General features: G+C 18.3%; 3 protein-coding genes across 10 annotated transcripts; 1 reads left to right on the top strand and 2 right to left on the bottom strand.

Moving 5' to 3' along the window:
- Positions 1-438: 438 nt before the first annotated feature.
- LOC552027 (heterogeneous nuclear ribonucleoprotein A1, A2/B1 homolog) lies at positions 439-12,241 on the bottom strand. Of its 5 annotated transcripts, none has more exons than XM_006558360.3 (7): positions 12,089-12,241; positions 10,555-10,766; positions 9,542-9,854; positions 9,198-9,447; positions 8,865-9,083; positions 6,635-6,794; positions 439-541 (listed from the first exon to the last, which is right to left on the bottom strand). In XM_006558360.3, the coding sequence occupies exons 1-6, from the start codon at positions 12,107-12,109 to the stop codon at positions 6,667-6,669; spliced, it is 1,143 nt and encodes a 380-aa protein (XP_006558423.1). In that variant the 5' UTR covers positions 12,110-12,241; the 3' UTR covers positions 439-541; positions 6,635-6,666. The 5 variants fall into 5 exon arrangements, with proteins under 5 accessions (XP_006558423.1, XP_006558422.1, XP_006558425.1 ...); XM_006558359.3 differs by lacking the exon at positions 439-541 and adding an exon at positions 3,711-4,682; XM_006558362.3 differs by lacking the exon at positions 439-541 and adding an exon at positions 3,711-4,682 and having other exon boundaries at positions 8,934-9,083.
- A 1,467-nt stretch (positions 12,242-13,708) lies between these two features.
- On the bottom strand, positions 13,709-16,539 carry LOC100576261 (zinc finger protein 569). The gene is made up of 6 exons (XM_016914031.2): positions 16,146-16,539; positions 15,710-16,056; positions 15,296-15,635; positions 15,009-15,176; positions 14,482-14,649; positions 13,709-14,402 (listed from the first exon to the last, which is right to left on the bottom strand). Exons 1-6 carry the CDS (start codon positions 16,303-16,305, stop codon positions 13,807-13,809), a joined length of 1,779 nt encoding a protein of 592 aa, XP_016769520.2. The 5' UTR covers positions 16,306-16,539; the 3' UTR covers positions 13,709-13,806.
- Positions 16,540-16,863: 324 nt separating this feature from the next.
- LOC726662 (complex III assembly factor LYRM7) lies at positions 16,864-21,326 on the top strand. Of its 4 annotated transcripts, none has more exons than XM_006558365.3 (6): positions 17,281-17,427; positions 18,069-18,141; positions 18,224-18,294; positions 20,169-20,250; positions 20,320-20,437; positions 21,272-21,326. In XM_006558365.3, coding segments are annotated over exons 1-6 (369 nt in total). In that variant the 5' UTR covers positions 17,281-17,403; the 3' UTR covers positions 21,273-21,326. The 4 variants fall into 4 exon arrangements, with proteins under 4 accessions (XP_016769522.1, XP_006558428.1, XP_006558429.1 ...); XM_006558366.3 differs by lacking the exon at positions 21,272-21,326 and adding an exon at positions 20,518-20,536; XM_016914033.2 differs by lacking the exons at positions 17,281-17,427; positions 21,272-21,326 and adding an exon at positions 16,864-16,907 and having other exon boundaries at positions 20,320-20,497.
- Positions 21,327-21,357: the final 31 nt, after the last annotated feature.

Below are 21,357 nucleotides of genomic sequence, written 5' to 3'. Positions count from 1 at the left end.
AAATAAAATATTTAATTTTATATTTTCAAATCATATTTAATTTCTTTTGCTATATATATAGTAAATATATATATATATATATATACATGTTATAAAATACCTTATATATTATTCATATTTATCTATAAATTTTATAAAATTTAAAATTAATAAGATATGATTCATTATTGTTCTAATTTTAAAAATTTAATTATTTAATAAAAAATACTTCTTCATATTTCATAGTATGACTATAAATGTTAGTAATATATACTTCTAACTTTTGCAATTTTTTGTGAATATATAATACATAATGACTATATATCATACTTTAAATCCCACCTGCCTATAAAAAATTTTATTATATTTATTTTATATATTTATATGAATCCTATAACCTTTTTAATTTTTTATATAATTTGTTATAAAATTTATGAAAATCTTGAAAATATTAAAAACTAACATATCATAAATATATATATTATTTTTTATGTTAAAGAAGCAATCGACTTCAACTTACCTCCTATGACGAGTGACAATGGTAGCTGTGACACGGAGCGCTCTGAGAGTACCAGCCCAAATGGTAAACCAGAAATTAATGAAAACGAAAGATAGCAGTTAATATACAAGTAAAATAAAAGTAATTACTATCTCCTGCTTATATAATTCATATTTAAGCCATAATAGATTTTTAATATTTAAACAATTATATTTTTTTTAAATATATATTAATGTAATAAAATCATAAAATTCTTCTATTTCTGACATTTTATACTGGCAATAATATTTCATTGTAAATAAAATATTTAAATATAAAATAACTATTAAATATTAAATTTAGAAATTATTAGAAAAAATTATTTTAGCATATTATAACGTAATATCTTAACTTAAAAAGGCTACATACATCCAGATAGGGTCAAAAATTTTTTTTACTTGAAATATTATTATTATTATTATTATTATTATTATTATATTTAGAATTTATGATATTCTTACAAAATTCTATATTCCATTTAAAATGAAATTATGATTGTAATGCAAATACAAAATATATTACTGTTCATAAATCTTCAATTTTTAATAAAACTTTAATATTTTGAAACCGTGATGAAATTTTAGACTTTTTCATCATCTAAACATGTATATATAATATATAAAACAAATTGTTTTAAATTACTTAAAAAATTTATTTATAAATCTGAAATAAATACAATTGAAAATATTTAAAATGAGAATAAAACAATATAATTTTTTTACAAAAAAATTAATTGTTTCAATATTAAAAATAATAGAAATTATAATTAAAAAGTGTGACGGAAATTTCAATGAGATAGAAATAAAATTTTTAAAAATATTTTTTTTCTTAATATTTTTTAAAAAATAAAATTAAACCTTTTCTCTACTTGCAATAATTATTTTATTTTTTTCGAATTCAAATATAAATACTATAATTGATTTAAGACTTATGAACAAGAATATAAATAAACTAAATTTAAATAAGTTTTTTTTAAAACAATATATTTGAGGAAAATAGAAATATTTAAAGAATATTCAATCAATTGATAATTATTCTGCAATAAATTGTTCTCCAATATAAAATTGTTTTTATATATATATCTTAATTATCTTCATTATTAAAAAAATATTTATAATACAAAATCTCTCCTTTTAAACCTTAATAAGTCGTAAAGTTCTTCCTTGGAGATAAGCCTTATTTTAATTTTATTTTTTATAAAAATTTATGATAAAATATATGTAAATATTAATTTTTCAAATAAAAGATTTATAAAAATAATTTTGGAGACAAATACTTTTTGTCCCCCTTAGATGTGCTTAGCCTTTTAATAAATAAAATAAATAAATAAATAAAAAAGAAAAAATAAAAAGAATGACACATTCTAATATAAGATATGTTTATAAATTAAGATTGATTTTCAAAAAATATAATTAGTCCATTATTTCAATTATGTTTAATTGTAAACTATAGCAATATTCATAATATTCATTTTCATATGTACAATTTTTATAATTTTTCCCACCAATTTATGATTTTAATATTAAAAAAAATATGTTTCATTTTAAGTATAAGTGTATGTATATATGTATACATAAAACATAATATATGATTTATAAGATAAAGCAAAACTTGATAATAGTATGCAAATGATTTCTATTTAACTATTTATTTCGCGTTTTCTTTCATTAACAGAAATAATTAAGTTAACAGCATAATCTAATAGAAATATTAAAAAATATTAATATCATGCACAATCTGTCATTTAAAATCCCTATGTCTAAACAAATGAATCTAATATTCCTACCTGTGGTTGTATAACAGAAGCTAGCAAGAAGCCTAGCAAAGTCTAGCCTTGCTGCGTAGTTCAGAATCCCTTTGTTCTGCTACCTGCCCGTTTTAAGTTTCTTCCTTCATTTTCACTCTTCTAACTTTCGATACTAGATACATGCTAGATAATAAATCTAACTAAGAATATTTTTAAGTACTGAAAATATGTTATGCTCAGAAAGCATAACATACCTATTTAACTGCTTATTTCATTACAACCTATTAATCAAGTTAAATTTACTATGTAATAAAATAAAAAAGAATTTATTATTAAACCTAATAAAGAATATAATTCCAAACTAGGTCAAATGAATATATATATTAATATATATTAACTCAAAATTAATTATATAATAAAATTTGAAAATGTGTAAAAATATCAGTGTTGTGCAACATTTGAATAAATACTATTTATGAAAAGTATAATATAGTATTATAAAAAATACGATATTAAAATGTAAAGAAAAATTGCTTGCAAAAATTAATTTTCTTTCTCTTTTATCATCATTGATTTTTTCTTAAGTAATACTGAAAATACTATAAAAATATTAAATATAATATTAAAATATTATTAATTTAAAAAAAATAATCTAAATATTTAGTATGTTATACTTGTAATAATTATTTTTAAAAAGAATTTATAATATATTTTAAAATTTTTACTTCTTTATATTTTTTGGAAAAATATTAAAAAATTTCTTAATATTATTTATTTTATAAATTTTCATAAAACATTATTTTAGAACAATATCATTTGCTAAATTAAACTTAATTGTAAATAACTAAATAATTAGAATAAAAATAGATTTTAGATGTTTCTATTTATTTTATTAATTTCAATAAAAGTAGCATTAAAACTAAGAAATAATAATTTAAAATACATATTTATTGCTACTTTGCACAACACTGATTAAATATTTTATCTTTCTAAGAGGAATATAAACAAATGAATTTCAAACTAAAGTGTATCTATTAAAAATATATACACTTCTATTTTTTGCTATATTTAATATATAATAACAAAAATTATTAATAAACTTACAATTAAAAAATGATTATAAAATAATTAATTTCTTAAGTTAATATAAGCTTTTATTAAAAATTTCATAAATTTTTAATGATATTTAATTATCATTTATTATGTGAGATAAACAAAATTTTCTTTTAGAAATTTAACATTATTCTTTCTGGTATATATATAATTTAAAGAAATAGAAGTCTATATATAAAATATAAAATTGAATATATCTTTTCATTCATAAATTCATGTATGTTAAATGTTATAAAAATTACACAAAATTGATCAAAGAGATTTTTTATATGTACAAATTGTTTAATACTGTGAATACATATAAATATAAAGCCCTTAATTGTGCTTTCATTGACTACACAGACAGAAAATACAAGAATGCTTTCTATACATAATATTTGAAATTTTCCATTATTATTTATATATAATAATCAAATATACCCTTATCTAACTATACTTCCCTATTCCTTTAACTGATACATCTTCTTGTACTTTTTACTTATCCTATGCTATGGACATTTTATTTCGTAAATTAAAAAGTGACGTGGAAGGTTCTGGTCATTTTTATTAACTAACTCTTAAAACATTACAACTTAAATAATTAATTAATCTAGGTAACCTACAAAAATGCTAACTGATATTTATGTACCTGGTTCTTTTGCAAACTCATTAATTTCATTTTGTATTAACATTTTTCTCATGCAATTTCCCTTTTATCCTGAGATGTTTAGTCTATATAAGAACCACCTTGCTTATTATGAAACAAATCATCAACATATCAAAACCTAGATTCTTACATATACCGCTATATTGATATATTTCATTAAATTAGAGAAACAATCGTGCTCTCCAATATCTAAAATCCTAGATCTGTAGTCACTTTCAAAGATGTTACACAATAATAAGTATAATAAAATGTTACAAAGTTTAATATTTGGATGGCACGGATGTATCCCTAGCCATTGTAACTGAATAATCAAATTAATCCATATCTTTTTTTACTAACAATGACGATAATTACACGTTAATAATTGTTTCTTTTTCAGGGGATATTATATGTGCCAAACAATGAGTTCAGACACAATCTAGAAAATTGTGATGCAGTATTTTCACATAAATAGTTGAATATAGATATATGCAATAGGTGCTAAATACCAAAAGAAATACAAGTAAAAGCCTCCCTCACTGTGATCTATTAAGATGACGCTTCTCTGTCCTGTATCCTGATTGTCCTGCCTGGTCTTGTCTCTAGCCTTATAGCCCTGCCTGCTCCAATACTAAACAGTACAGAAGTACTGGCGACTAGAAGACAAGTAGTAGGTTCACCTGAGGTTCAAAAGTCATAAATCTATTAGTTAAGATGATTGAAAATACTCAAATTGTAAGAATCTATAGATTTTGAGCTAAAAATTAAATATCATATAATTATTTACTATAATTTACTATCATCTTAAGAATGTTTTTTTAAAACATTTGTTCTTATGATTGCATACAGTACTATATAATATAATTATTTTTTTAAATTAAAATAATTAAGAATAATATAACTAAAAAAACAATTCATTGCTCTACTATTGAATATTTTGCACACTTAAGATATTATAATGAATTATAATAATTAATAAAATATATAATAAATTTATAATTCCATATAATATTGCAAAGCTATTTTACTTTTTAATTTTTTATCAAAATAAAATAAAACTCTATTAAAATAATCAAATCATATACAAAATATGTATATATGTATATAAATATATGCATATAAAAAAATTTTAATTAAATATCTGAATACTTAGTAATAAATATTATATACAAATTAGTAATATTTGAAATAAGTTATTTATTGTTTTAATATATGATAAATGATAAAATGATTATTTTGAATATGTTAATAGAATATTATAAAAATATGAATTTCGAAAAGAATTTTTTTTTTTCATTTTTTTGATTTCTTTATATTTCTTTTATAATATTTATATTTTTATATATTATTATTAATTATTTACTTTTTGATAATGTATAAATAAAATATTTTTGGAAATTTTTTCCTAATTTTATTAGAATAAAAGTATTCAGACATTTTATATTCTATTATCATTATATTTATGCAAAAGCTAGTTTTAACTATATTTCATCAAAATTATAATAATATGAACTTTTGTTAACTAATATGAATGTTAAAAAATATTCATGCATTATGTGCACATAATGCTTCGAAATTATAAATATTTACCATAATATTTTTATATAATTGAATTAATATAAAATTTATCTAAAATACTAAAAAAATTTATCTAAAATATTTAAATAATGTGTCTCAAACAGTTATATTGTCTCTTATATTGTCTCTACTTTTTATATATGAATTATTTTATATTCTTATATTTTGCATATATAATTAATATAAAATTAATAATAATAAAATTTCTGAATTATTTTTTAATTATTTTCTTATTTATAAAAAAAAGCACATGAGGAGCTTTAAAAGTTTTATATATAGATAGATATTTAATTGCATATAAATAATTATATACAATTAAATTTTACTAAGATTATAATCATATAATCATATTCCCAATTAATTGATATAATATAATTATATTATTTATTTCATAATTTAATATATTTAATTAATATAATTTAATTAGAAAATATTTTTATAATATAAATAAAAAAAATTTTTTTACAAAATAAAAGAATAAAAAAAATATTTATATTCAAAAATTTATAAATTTGTACATTGAACATTAAATGTAACAATTATATTATATAATTCTTTTTTTATAATTATGTCAAATATATATAAAATTTTTTTTGACTTGTAAGTACTTATATGTATATATGTGTACATATATTACATAATGCATGTGTATATAATATAAAAATAATTATATAAGGGATATTGATACAAGTATTCTGTAATACCTGATTTCATTTAACTATAAATAATAACCCCATGTGAACAAAATGTCAGTTATTGATTATACCTGATCTATCTATATAATTATAAAAAAAAATAAAAGATAATTGATTTTAGAGCTCAATTGAGTTCTATTTAAAATTATTTAATATATCATGAAAGCAAATTCCGCATATATTTTATTTATTTATAAAAATAAGTTTTCTTTTTATGTATGATATTATTTCAAATCATATTTATTTAAACAATATTTTTTATTTTAAAATGTAATTTAAATATATATATTAATGATATATTAAAGAGACATCATTTAATAATATATTCTAAAAAATAATTAGAATAAAATTCTGCTTACCACATGAGGGAAGTAACCAGTGATAATGCATTTTAGTATCTTCTTCCACCTCCACCACCTCCACCCCCCATGTTTCCACCACCAAGAGAACTACCTCCATATCCTCCTTGATTACCATAACCACCACCACCACCTCCAGAATTTCCACCACCCATAGGACCTGAAAAATAAATCAATAAATTGCAAAGAGTTAGTAAAATTGTTTAAAATTATATGAAATATTATAAAATATTATTTCTTTGATGATATTTACATGAATATTTACATGAAGTTTACTATCCTAATAATTAAACAGATGAAATGTAAACTACGTCTGATATAAATATCTTAATAAATTAGATTATATTATTTTATGTACAAAACTGATTAAACAAGATGATTAAAAGTAATAAGCAATTTATAATTTAATATTTATACTTATTTAAATAAGTATTTAAATAAAAATAACTGAACAAATGATAATATATATCCAATATTTGTTAAAAAAATTATTTCTACAATAAGATACAAAATACCTTTATAAAATAATAATTTAGTATAATATGAACAAACTGCATTCGAATTGAATACAGAAAATGGACAAAGGCGCTCCTTCTCACTGCAACATCGCGCCTTATGTCTTAGTTATAATTTATATTAAAACATATTTATTTAATTTCTTTTGTTTGTAATATTTTCAAAAACTATTAAATCCATTTGTAGATTGTTATTATTTACATTAACAATGTAGTTAGTATTAATCTTACCATGCTAATCAGATTAATTATTCATTTCTTAAACGCAATGATATGTGAATTTTACGAGAGAATCACACAAGTGTTGCATATCAATTTCAATAATACTTTACATAAATAGAAAATCAACAAATATTTAATAAATATTTTTATATTAATGTAGACTTCACGAAATATTTAACAAATAATATTCCTTATATTGAAACATGAAAATATCTATAATTTTAGAAATTAATCATATAATAATTAAATTTGTCTATATTTTTCGCGTATAACACTTAATTCCATGTAAATATATTTTCATAGCATGAAATATAGTGCAATGTAAACATAAGAAATCAATCAAAAATTAAATAAATTTGAATATATAATTATAAATAATAAATATAAATTTATATAATATAATTTATATAAATATAAATTATAAATAATAAATATAAAAATCGATAATATTCAAAATTTTTCGAAAATATCTAAAATCATAATTAAAATCGCACAAAATATATTGATAAATGTTTAATATTTTTTTAAATTTTGTAATTGTAATATTTTATATAAAAATTTTTATTTTTGTTAAAGAAAGTAATCTTTTTTATATATAATAATTTTTTTATACATACATATATATATGTATAAAAAAATATTGATTATTAATCTATATTCAATGTAATCTATTTTATATCGATATCTTTTCTTTGATTTCTTATTGACATATGAAATATAAAGTTAATATATTTAATAATCATTATTTTATTTAAAATTATTATAAGTGCAATTTGAATTATAAATGATATTATACCCAATTTTAAATTAATTTTAAATGTAGTATTTGTAAATAACATACTACGTATGTGTTAATATCTTTAAAGAGAGAAAAAAATAAATAAAAAAAAAAATGATTATTTATTCATAAAAAATAAAAGCGAGATTTTTCCATCATGTTTATAATTTTTAAATTGTTTAGAAAGTTAATTTAAAAATTTTTTTTTGAATATTTTTTTATCGTAACTTCGTAAAAATAAGAAAAAATATATAAGTAATAAGAAAAATAATTATATAAAATTTAGACATTATTATTTTCCATATTTGAAATAATATTTCTTTCAATTTAAATAGTATATATGTTATTAAACTGAAAAAAATGAAGTCATGCATATATTGAAATAAGAAAAAATTTTATAATATTCAAAATATTGAATATCTTCACTAACAACCAAATATTTGTCAAATACTTTTTAATTCTCTATATGCAAAATTTAATTGAAATTGATATATCACACTTTGTGTGAATACTTAATTAGTAATATAATATAAAATTGTACTAATTATAAGCTGAACGCTCCTTGTGCAACTTATTGTATTAATATAAATATATTGCATATACTTAATATGAATATAATTAAAACAACATTGTTGTAAATAATTAATGAAAATCTAAGAATAGTTGCTCAAGGTACGTAACAGACGCGTTGGCTTTTGAGAAGGACAGAAGCAACCTTGTCCACCGAAGGGTGGTAGCCATCTCGAGTCTCCGGATTGTCGGCCACTAGGACCCATATTAATACCATAGGGTGCAGGTCTTCCTCCAGAGTTGAAATTATTCCGTACTGGTCCACCGCCATAGCCTTGCTGGTAACCTCCTCCAAAGTTATCGTTGCTCCAATTTCCACCGCTATTATATCCACCTTGACCTCCTTGACCTCCCCAGCCACCTCCTTTAAGATAAATTTATTATAAAACTTGCAAAGAGTTAATTACTATAATACATTATTAATTAATATATTAATGTAATACTTAGTAAAATGGGAAAAGTATATCTTTCTGCGAACCTTTACCTTGATTCTGATTTTCCCAAGGACCGTTACCGCCCCAACCTCCTTGATTACCTCCACCATAACCACCCTGATTACCACCATTATTCCAATCACCACCGCCACCACTTCCTCGTCCTCCCCAATTACCGCCACCCTGATTACCACCACGGGGTCCCCTTCCTACATTCTGTCCTCCTCTGCTACCACCACCTCCACTACCACCACCACCTCCTGATGCAGAAGCCATCTCTGCTTTACTTAAAGCCTACAATATAAAAATATGATAAAATCTAAGAAAGAATTCTAAAAAAATTTAAAATTCTATTAAAAAAAAATAATACTAATAATAGTAGTTTTACCTTTTTAACATCTACATGTTTGCCACGTATTTGGTGATTACGTTGCAAACAAATTTTATCTACTGGATCATAATCATCAAATTCAACAAAACCAAAACCACGCTTTTTGCCTGTTTCTTTATCTGTTACAATACTGATCGAATTTATAGTGCCATAACTTTGAAAATATTGTTTAAGATCGTCTTCTTCATGGTCATCTTTTAAACCACCTACAAATAATTTCTTCACTGTTGCACCAGCTTCAGGTCTACCAATTTCTTGTCTAGGAACAGCTCTCTTAGGTTCAACTACACGTCCATCTACTTTATGTGGTCTATAATTTCAAATAATGAATAATTATTAATTTCTATACTTTTATATATATATTAAATATTTATATTACATAATACATTATACTTATATTATTATTATTTAATATATATATATATATAATTAATTTTAATATTTAGAATATAAATATAGCAAATGTTGAATAATTAATAAAATATAAATGATTAGAAATATTTTTTATTAATTTTTAAAATTATTAATTTTTTTATTTTGTCATAAAATTCAAGAATATTAGTTTTAAATTTATAAATTGATTATTTTAAAACTTACTCATATGAAAAGTTAATTTATCATTACAGATAATTTATGAACAATAATCTATAATTTAATTAGAAAAATATTCAAAAAGTATTCAAAATAGATTTTAATTTAGATTTAATCTAAGCTAAGTACGATAATATTTAATACTATAATAAACATTAATATTAATTTAATCATAAATAAATTATGTATCACTAATTAATATAATCAAAATTTAATCTATTTAAATTAAATTTACTAAATTATATTAAAGTATCACGTTTTATAAACATATAATTTTTGTATTAATGAATTTTTAAAATAAATATTATAAAAAAACAAAAAAATCAATAATTTAATCTCAATAAACCCTTATATGATAAGAAATACATATGATATATTTGATATATATGTAATATATATGATATATATGTATTACATACCTTGCATTTTGAGCATCATCTACCATATGTGCACGTGAATAAGTAATAAATCCAAATCCTCTAGATCGTTTAGTTTTTGGATCTTTCATTACAACAACATCAACAATTTCTCCCCATTTCTCAAAATGTTTCTTTAAAGAATCATCTGTAGTTCTATAATCCAAACCACCAATAAATAATTTCCTAACATGTTCTGGTTCATTTTTACCATCCTGAAACATCAAATTATTATTAAAATTAAGAATTAAGTGAAAATTTCAATTATTTATTAATCATTTTTACTAATCAATATTTTAATTATTAATAATCATTAATAAATTATCACATTTATTCATAAAAAATTAGATATATTTAAAATTATTTTGTTTTTTAAAATATTACAATATTAAATAAATATTACAATATAAAGAATGATATATTTTTATTGAAAATCATATTTAATTTTAAAATAATAAATAAGTATTATATAAAATTTTGTTTTTAAAAGAATTTTAATAAAAAAAATGTATAAAAATGTGTTATGTATAAATAATTTATAAGATAATTATAAAATAAGTTATTTATATTTAAAATAATCTTTACATTTTTTTTTATTTATATAATATTATTACTATAAAATATATATTATTACTATATATATTATTACTATAAAATCTATATTATTATATATTTAAAATCATTTTAAAAAATAAAGTTATATTTGAAATTGATATAGATTTCAAAAAAATTAATTTCAATAAATTAAATATTAAATAATTATATTAAATATAATTACTATATAACTTTATTACATATTAGTTATTATATTCTAAGTTAAACATTCTAAGATAGTTGAATTCGATTTTTATAATTTCATAACATTTTCTTTTCATGAAATATTGTGTATATTATTAATGATTAATTATTATTAGATATAATTATTTTTCTAAATGATTTGTATTTATAAATCTTCTAAATAATTAAATTAAAAATAATGAACAAACTATAAAACAAATAAATAAAAATTATAACATAATTTATATATAATAATAATATAATGAATTAAAAAATATTTTAATATAATAACATAATTAAAAATATAAAAATATAAAATTGAAGAATTTAAATTAAAATATCTTAAATGGCGTAGCGTCGGGGTACGCCATGATGAAAGAAAACTATAAAAATGTATATCTGTATATTATCTACTTAAAATTAATAAAACTACATATATTTATTTAAATTCAAAGTGCTCTTGATATTTATTTTATTTTTTTATATTATTATTCACACAATTTATTTATTCATAGTAAATAAAATCTCTTCATAAATAAAAAGATATAATAAATTATAAACATATAAAATACTACGTAAAAAGAGTTTCAAAAGATCTTAAATGATAATTAATAATTATTAAATATTTCATAATATTAATATAAATAGGACAAAGTAAAAATTAATTGAGATTAGATATATTTCTATTTTTATATATATTACTTTCACGTATAACAAAATATATTTAAATTATTGATTAAATTATAGATTCTGTACTTACATCATGCTCCATTTTAACCATTTTGGATAATTTTAAAGGGTCAAATACCCTTCACTACAGAATATACAAAGAATCCCACTAAACTAGTATTCAAGAAATGGAGATCGCGCACGTCGGTCAATCGATACTGTTCCTTCCAAATGCCTATGTGAACCCCAAATGCGCAACTACCACATAAATATTTCAGACATGCGCAGCTTTTATATTACTTATTAATTTATTATCTTTTTAAGAATTTTTTAGAATATTAGGATTAAATATTATCCAAAAAAATTTTATATATTATCTAATATATTTTTTTATATATTTTAATTGTTTATAAAGAACAAAATTTAAGTATCATTATTATTCAATATATTCTTCTATATAAACAATAAATATTTTATATTAATAAATTGATTGTTTAATATCATATTTATATATTATCTACATTTATATATATATAAATAATACATTTATAGTTATACAATGCATCTATTTCTAAATATAATGAAATAAATATTGTATTTATACAGCGCCGGAAATGTCAATCGTCATTAAAATAAACTATCTATATATACATATGAAATGCAGTTATAATAAGATATGAAACATTTTCATATTTTATTAGAAATGAAATTAGTTTACAATTATATGTATCATGTACAATATAATTTTTTCTTAAGACTTCTTAAGATTTTAAAAATATACTACACTTCGAATTATAAATAATATTAAATACAAATATTACAAAAATAAATAATATAAAAAAAATCAAGTAATTTTTTATTTATGATAATGATAAATAAAAAAAAATAAATTAATGATTAATATTATTATATATATTATACTAATGTATGAATTTAAATATTTAACTAAAGATAATTGTATTGATAAAATCAAAATTCATTATTGCATTCTTATTATCGTAATTTTATACATCAATGAATCCATTAAAACAAATATTCTATTAAACAAGTATTCTATTAAAAATAAAAATATATATGCCATAAATTTAAAAAAAAATATAGTTTTTTTATATATTTTTTTCTATATTCTGAAAATAAGAGATTCAAATTAATGATATTGTATATATTATATTTTATATAATACAATATTTCAATCTAATATTTTTTATAAAATAAAATCATTTTTTATTTCATAAAATTTTAATCTTTTAATAAAAAATAATTATGCAATTTTATATTATAATTTTGAAATTATAAATAAATAAAAGAATAAGAATTTATTTTCCCTATGTATATATATATACATTGTGAATATTATATGCACATTTATTTTTGATTTATATTTTATTTCTATGTTATTTATTGTGAAATATAATATTTATGTATAAATTATAATTAGTTAAATAAATAAAAAAAATAAGCATAGATACAAGATATAAAATATAAAAATTTATTTTTAATTTTTTAAATAATATCAGAAATTACATTAATTATTACATCAAGAAAGTAATGTAATATTTCGTATAAAAATATGATTTTGTGAAAATCTAAAAATTTGTTGTATTTTCAATGAAGAACAATATTGATATTCAGAAATTATAATTATAATTATAATTGAAAAATTATTAGAAATTCAAAGAATAGTCAATATCTTTTTTTTCAATTTGTTGTTTTTCATATTATAAAAGTTTTTTGCTCATTTTACTCTAAATAAATAATTTTAATTAAATTTTTAAATATAATATTGTTTTGTTTGTAAAATATCATAGATTAGATAGAATTTGTATGAGATATTTGATTTGTGAGGGTAGGATATGATTTATCTGTACAATTTAAACAATTTCTAAGAAAATAATTGTGATTTGATATATTTTGTGGATATAACTTTTCTTCAATACGTTTATTTATTACAACTGCTTCAGCAAGAGGTATTGGTTCTGTATATGTAAATGTCTTTCTTTTGGTATCAGACTTATCATCTAGCTTTTTAATATTAATTGGTCCATTAATAACAGAAACAGCATTACTGACTTCATTAGTAGTTCTTATAACAGGTGTAATGTTACCCATTGAATCTAATCTAGAACTAATTTGATCACAAGAACTTATACACACCACTGATACCTTAGTTGGAGTTTTTGGTAATAGATTGGAAGGCATTTTTTGTGTCTTTTTTGTCTTTTGCTTTTGTTTTAAATTTATTTGTTTAGTTTTTGTTAATTTTGTATCTGTTTCAGTATTTGCATTTTGTTCATTATTAATATTAAAAGATAAACTTTCTGGATGATGATGTCTAATGTGTCGGTGTAAGTTATCTTTTCTTCTAAATACAGTGTCACAATATTTACAAGAAAATGGTTTTTCATCTAAAATGAATTGTTTATATCATATTAGATTTATAATTTATTATTTAATAATATAATACATATATAACATATTACATACCTGAATGGACTGTTAAATGACGTCTTAATTCACTTTTAGATAAAAATACTCTACTACAATGTGCACACGAAAATGGCCTATCTTTTCCATGCGTTTTTTTATGACGAATTACCAAAGATTTATCTTTAAAGCTTTTATTACATTGATCACATACATATGGTCTTTCATCTATTAATAAAGAAATTATAATTAATAAAGAAAATATTAAGGTATAATAATTTTAAAATTATTAGAAATTATAATTAATAAAGAAAATATTAAGATATAATAATTTTAAAATATATTTACAATAAAAATAATTTAAAAATTTTTATTGAATATTTTTTATATTTTATTTATAATTTAATGATATTTTATTATCAACATATATTTATATCAACAATTTATTTTCAAAATATTTCTATTAATTAAAAATTTCTTTAATTAAAAATAAATTTCTCATTATTAATTAATAAAAAAATATAATCATAGAAATTAAATTTCTATTAAAATGTTTATTATTTTTTTTTTTTTATATAATTACTTACTATTATGTGTTTTTAGATGACGTTTTAAATTAGTTAACATTCTAAAAGTTTTTTCACAAGTTTTACAAGAATATGTAGTTGTTCCATTATGTACATGTAAATGATTTTTCAAATCATCTTGTTTGGAATATCTTTTATCACATTTAGAACATATAAATTGTTTATCTCCTAAAATTAAATTTAATTAAATTAATAGTTAATACATACTTATTATATAAAAATTTAAATAAATATTGTTTTTTTATAAATGAATTAAATCTATACTTATTATTATAAAATGTTACTACCATGAGAATACATATGTCTATTAAGTTTATTCTGTTGTGGAAATGCTTTCTCACAAAGATTACACTTATATGGTCTATATCCTTTATGAATTCTTTCATGATATTCAAAATGTGATCTTTTTATGAAACTTCTGTCACAAAAGGAACATTGATAAGGTTTAACACCTGTTATACAAGCATCATGATAACATTTTCCTTTTTTGTTTTGAAAAATTTTAGAACATATATTACATTTATATTTTTCTGGTATTCCTGGTATTATGGTAATATGATCACGATCAGCACATTTCATAGATTTATTTTTTAATTTTTCTTTTGTGGAAAATTTTGTCTTGATTTTCTAAAAAAGTGCTAATATAGAATAATGATTTAAATATCATTATATAAATTATATAAATTATAAAATAAACTTACCACATTGCAAATTTCTGTTACTTTATTATTAGATGATTTTACTACTACATTATTACTTAAATGTGGATATACATTTAAAAGTGCATTATTAGTTTCTATATTTGAAATATGTAAATTATTTGATGTATCACTATTTTTAATATCTGTAGAAGATTTATTTATTTCTTTTGTTTTGTTAATTATATCTTCTCGATATAATTCATAGTTATTTACATAATCAATAGAAATTGGTTCAAAATTATTTGCTTTAAGTTTGGAATCTTTATTAATAACTAATTCCAAAGGTAATATTTCATTACATATATTATTTTTATCAGAAATAGAAACGTTATTTAATATTTTTTTTTCTGCAAAACAATGTATAAAAAAATAGATTAATAAAATAAAAATTATAATAATAATTATTATTAAATATATTCAACTATAAATGTTCTACCATAATTTTCAATACTATGTTCATTGATACATATTTTGCAACCTTGTTCTTCATATATTAAACACATACGACATTTAATATGACCACAACTATCTTTTACAAGTCTTGAACGCGATGTATTTATTATTTGTCTACAACTTGGACATACTTTGTTCATCATAAGTATTTTTATTTCCCGAAATAATGCTAAATAAATTATTTATTTACGAGTAAATTTAATTTTATTAATTAAATTAATTTTAAAAAAAAATACATATTTTCCTTCATATGAATTTGTTTCCTTCCTATCGCCTTTTTAAAAATTTGTACTACATAGATACTTACATATATGTACTGATGTTTGATTCATGTTGTGCATATATGTACAAATTTATATTCTATTCGTTTTAATAATATAGTTAAAAAATTGTAGTAAATATATAAAAAAACATATTTTTATATATACATATAAGTATTTTTTATATTTTTGTATTTTAAGATTAGGTTAAGTTTATAATAGATACGATTTATTATAAATTAATATGTCTATAATTAATGATATTAAAAAAAATTATTTTTTACTAATTTAATTTAAAAGTTTTTCGTTATTTTCGTTTAACATATATAATGTTACTTATAATTATTTATAATTTCACTTTATTATAATAAAATTTATAAGTACTATATATATAAATATTGATATATGTATATATAATATGTACATTATATAGTATATATATGTATATTTATATCGATAACAAAACAATTATGTTTATATAAAAAGTATTATTATCAATTTTAATAAAATTTTATAAATAGATATAGAAAAAATTTAATAATTTCATTTTCAAATACATATTTTCAATTTACTTATTTTTTTGGAATTAATTTAATGTTTTATTACATAAAAATATTAGATTAAATAAATAATTAAAAATATTATAATATAAATTTATTTTAATGCATATAAAATAAAAAAAAATTATTTTATAATAATATAGTTCGTAAAAAATAATAATTAATAATTTAGTAATTAATAATTTGGAATAAATTTTATTTAGATTTAATGTTAATATTAATAAAAAACAATTTATATTTATAATACAAATATAATTACTTTACTTTAAATGGGAATGTAAATACTTAACCTCTCTTTTAAAAAAGAATTAACTTTTAAAAGTGAAATTTATTTGATATTTTTTAAGTACAAGTATTTTAAAATCCTATTTGACATTTTAAAAAAAAATTCATTTTATATTTTTTAAAAATTATTGAAAAAATGGGAGATAATCTACGACAAAAAGTAATGCTTACATTATGTTTATAACATTTTGTTAATATTATTTACAAGGTTATGATTTGATCTTGAATAATTTTTAATGAATAAAAGTCATTTAAAATTATATAAATAATTACTAATATTATATTTAAAATTTTGCATGAAAAATTTTATAAATAATTCAAATAATATTAAAAAAAATTAAGATTACATTAAAGTTAATATAATTTAAGAAAGTTAAGATCAAATTTTTATTTTTATATAAACTTATAATATATATTTATAAAAATTTTGGAGATATTTTTGTTGCAATTAAATATTGATTTAATGTGTTAATATACTTTTTTATTAAAATATGATACAGTAACTGTTTCATAATAAAATAGATTGTTTTGAAAATATATTATACATAATTTCTAATCATAATACTAGAAATTATATATTTTTAATATTTAATTATTTATAATTATTTTTATTTAATTTAAATTTTTTGCATCCAAATTTTTAACTCTCTAGATTTATTTAAAAAAAATGAATCTATATCTAACAAATAGATTTTAGAAAAATCTATTTATAATATTTTATATGCTTTGCATATATATTACATTAATATTTTAATCTTATTTATATTTTATTATGTTTATAATGTTATTTATATTTTTTAGGTATTACAAACATTTAAAAAATTGCATCGTACTCGAATGAAAACTTTTCAAGGTGATGAACATGCATTACAAGGTAAGTTAAATACGATTATTAAATATATTTGAAAAAATTATTGAAATTATAATATTTTGATAAAACTATAAATTTGACTTAGTATTAAGGAACAAGATAAACGAGGAGTACAAAAAATATAAAAATGTCACAAATACAGCTGCTATTAAAGAGGTAAAATTTTTATTCTAAAATATAGTGAAATTTCAATTAACCGAATCTTAGTTTAATCAAAATTTATATTGTCCGATAAAAAAATATGCTATACAATTTAATTTTTGAAGAAAAGTCAGAATATTAATAAATACATACACAATTGTTTATGGATAAGTTGTTATTTATTTTATTTTTATAGCAATTAACAAAACAAGAAGAAACAAAATTTCTGAATCAAATAATAAAATACTGCATTTTTTGTCAAATCAAATATATATCATATTATATAGTAGATTTTTATTAATATAAATTTAATAAGAGGAAAAAACAGTAAGAGATAAATTCATATAGTACAAGTTACATAAGATTAATTATTTTTAATTTTTTATTTAAATAATCAAAATTTTTATTTGAATAAGTGGATTTAATAATATATATAAATCATTCTTCCAATTATATTTAATGCTTTAAACTATTTTCATTAATTTCATTAATTTTCATTAATTTTATTTTTTCAAAGTTCATAGTTCATGATAAAAAATATTTAATGATAAAAAAAATTTCATATATTATTTCATAATTTATATGTATAATACAAATAAATGGAATTTTACTATATTTAAATTTTTTTTTTCAGATTTTAAATATTCAATTTTGATTTATTCTTGTCTTATGTCAATGAAATCGGTTAATTGAGATTTCATTATAATTTGTATAATATGATAAAGATTTTTTTAATATAATAATGTATATTTTGCAAGGATTATTAATACATTGATTATTATAGAGATTATTAATTGTCAATATTTCAATATATTATAATAATATTTAAAATACATTATTATTTTTTTTAAATTTTTAATACTTTTAGTACTAATACTAATGGAAATTATTACATAAAGAGATTAAATTAATTTATTTGATAAACAAAATATATATTAAATAATTTTATTTATTATAACAAAATATATAATAACTAATTATAAATGAAAAATTTTCAATATTTATGAAAAACATATAAAATAAATTTTAAGCCTATCTTGCAGATATATGAATTCACGGATATCCCATGAAGATACGAAATATCGCGAATAATAAACATTCTTAATTTATGGACATATGTGCATATTCCAGAAATAGATTATAAATAATTTTAAAGGTAATAATATATATCATATAAAATAACAAACAATATTAAAATTCGATCATGGATTATATTTTCTAAATGTAGATGATTCAATAAGGATAAAAAAAAGCTATATATATTTAAACATTTATTATATATTATATATTATATATTATATATTAAACTTTTATTAAATGATTTATTAGTCTATGTTATATTATATAAAAACTTAATAAAAATTTTTTTATTCTTTTCTGCTATATGTCGCATATGATTATTGTAATACTTCAACTAATGAATGTTTTTAAATATAAATATAACAGGGTAAGAAGAAATTATGGAAATTGATAAGTATATCAGCGGTTTAACAAGAGAAAAAGTTTGATTCTGTTTTTTCAAGACAGTAGTGGTTATAATGATATCAAATTGTAATGATGAGTTCAACAACAATTTAACTTAATTTTCGTAAAAATTTAATATTTGGCTATGTTGATTAAAATTGTTGATTAGAATTTCTTCAATCTTTATAATTGTATTTTTGCCTTGATAATATTATAGAGAAAGAGAGAATCATACATATAAATACATAAAATACAAATAAAGTATTACAAGTTATTTCAAACATTTTACTTGAATATATCAATTATTATTATTTTTTTTTTTTGAATATGAATAAAATAGAATTAATTTTTTTGGATATTGAGATAAAAATTTATTAAATTATATATATATATTTGAAAAAATTACTGAATAAATATTGTTTTAGCTAAACAAATTTGCGGAAGAAGTAGAACATGAAGTACGAACGACAATAGTCCAAGCAGTTGAAACAAAACCTGGACATTTTGGTAATACTGTTAAAATTATCATGATTATAAATTTTTTTTCATTACTGATATTGTTTTACAATATTTTAGAATTACGCATTACACCTGATACAACATTAGTAGATAATGTGCCCTACAAAGATGAGCCATGTAATAGAAGTAATAAGGATAATTTAGATACTTCTACTTCGAAAGATAAAACAAAATAGTTATGTATAATTATAAATATAAAATATATTTAAATTATGCAATAAATTAAATAATTAAATCTATTACTTTATTTTATAGAAATATACAAATATTTATATATGTAATTAATTTTTTATTAATACATTTTTTTATAATATTTAAATATTGAAAGTCTCAAAGAAAAATTGATATAAATGACAAAATTATTAAAAAAATTATGGATCAAGTTGAATTTAAATAGAAAAATATTATTATGAACAACAATAATCATATTATGCCAAATATGACAGTATAGCATTCCAAGACTTATTTTATTAGATCTTAAAAAAGAATCCAGCAAATATCGCATTTTCAGTGCATTTTCATAAAACAAGAAAATGTGTCAGTTGTGCATTGATTCTGATATTTCAAAAAAGACAAGAAAAGATATGAATTGAATTTATTATTAACTATATTGTATTTCAATTATATAATTATATAATCAATTATATCAATTATATAATATAAAAACTTAAAATAAACTATATTGAATCAAAATATAACAAATGACGAACTAATATACAGATATATATGTTATTTATAATATTAAATCTCATTCGATTTAATATTATATTTTGCGATTAATAATAAAATAATAAAATCTTTTAAATAAATATATTTATTTTAGAAATCATTTGTATTATTCTTTTGAACTTTCAATTATTTTTCATATTTTCAAGTTTTTTTTTAACATTAAATAACTACTTGAAATATTATAATATTGATGATTTATTGCAAATTACAAATTATTTTAGAAGAATTATATTTATTATTTTCTTATTTATCTTACAATACAATTGTATTTATCTTACAGACAAAGAAGAAACAATATTATAATTGAAAGCAATTATAAATAATGTAAAAACTAATTATTGCAAAATATCTGCAATATTATATATT

Source organism: Apis mellifera, linkage group LG9 (genome assembly GCF_003254395.2).
Source record: "Apis mellifera strain DH4 linkage group LG9, Amel_HAv3.1, whole genome shotgun sequence".
Taxonomy (NCBI): domain Eukaryota; kingdom Metazoa; phylum Arthropoda; class Insecta; order Hymenoptera; family Apidae; genus Apis; species Apis mellifera.
This window is presented reverse-complemented; position numbering and strand designations above follow the sequence as displayed.

What these genes read in the sequence shown, in the direction of transcription:
- LOC552027 (XM_006558360.3), bottom strand. Translation starts at nt 12,109, where the DNA reads ATGGTTAAAATGGAGCATGAT. An exon ending in TGGTTAAAATGGAGCATGAT is followed by an intron (nt 10,767 to 12,088) that starts GTAAGTACAGAA and finishes TTGATGTTTCAG; the next exon opens with GATGGTAAAAATGAACCAGA. An exon ending in GATGATGCTCAAAATGCAAG is followed by an intron (nt 9,855 to 10,554) that starts GTATGTAATACA and finishes TTGAAATTATAG; the next exon opens with ACCACATAAAGTAGATGGAC.
- LOC726662 (XM_006558365.3), top strand. Translation starts at nt 17,404, where the DNA reads ATGGGAGATAATCTACGACAAAAA. An exon ending in GAGATAATCTACGACAAAAA is followed by an intron (nt 17,428 to 18,068) that starts GTAATGCTTACA and finishes TATATTTTTTAG; the next exon opens with GTATTACAAACATTTAAAAA. An exon ending in ATACAGCTGCTATTAAAGAG is followed by an intron (nt 18,295 to 20,168) that starts GTAAAATTTTTA and finishes ATATTGTTTTAG; the next exon opens with CTAAACAAATTTGCGGAAGA.
- LOC100576261 (XM_016914031.2), bottom strand. Translation starts at nt 16,305, where the DNA reads ATGATGAACAAAGTATGTCCAAGTTGTAGACAAATAATAAATACATCG. An exon ending in TAGACATATGTATTCTCATG is followed by an intron (nt 15,177 to 15,295) that starts GTAGTAACATTT and finishes ATTTAATTTTAG; the next exon opens with GAGATAAACAATTTATATGT. An exon ending in TCATTTAACAGTCCATTCAG is followed by an intron (nt 14,403 to 14,481) that starts GTATGTAATATG and finishes AATTCATTTTAG; the next exon opens with ATGAAAAACCATTTTCTTGT.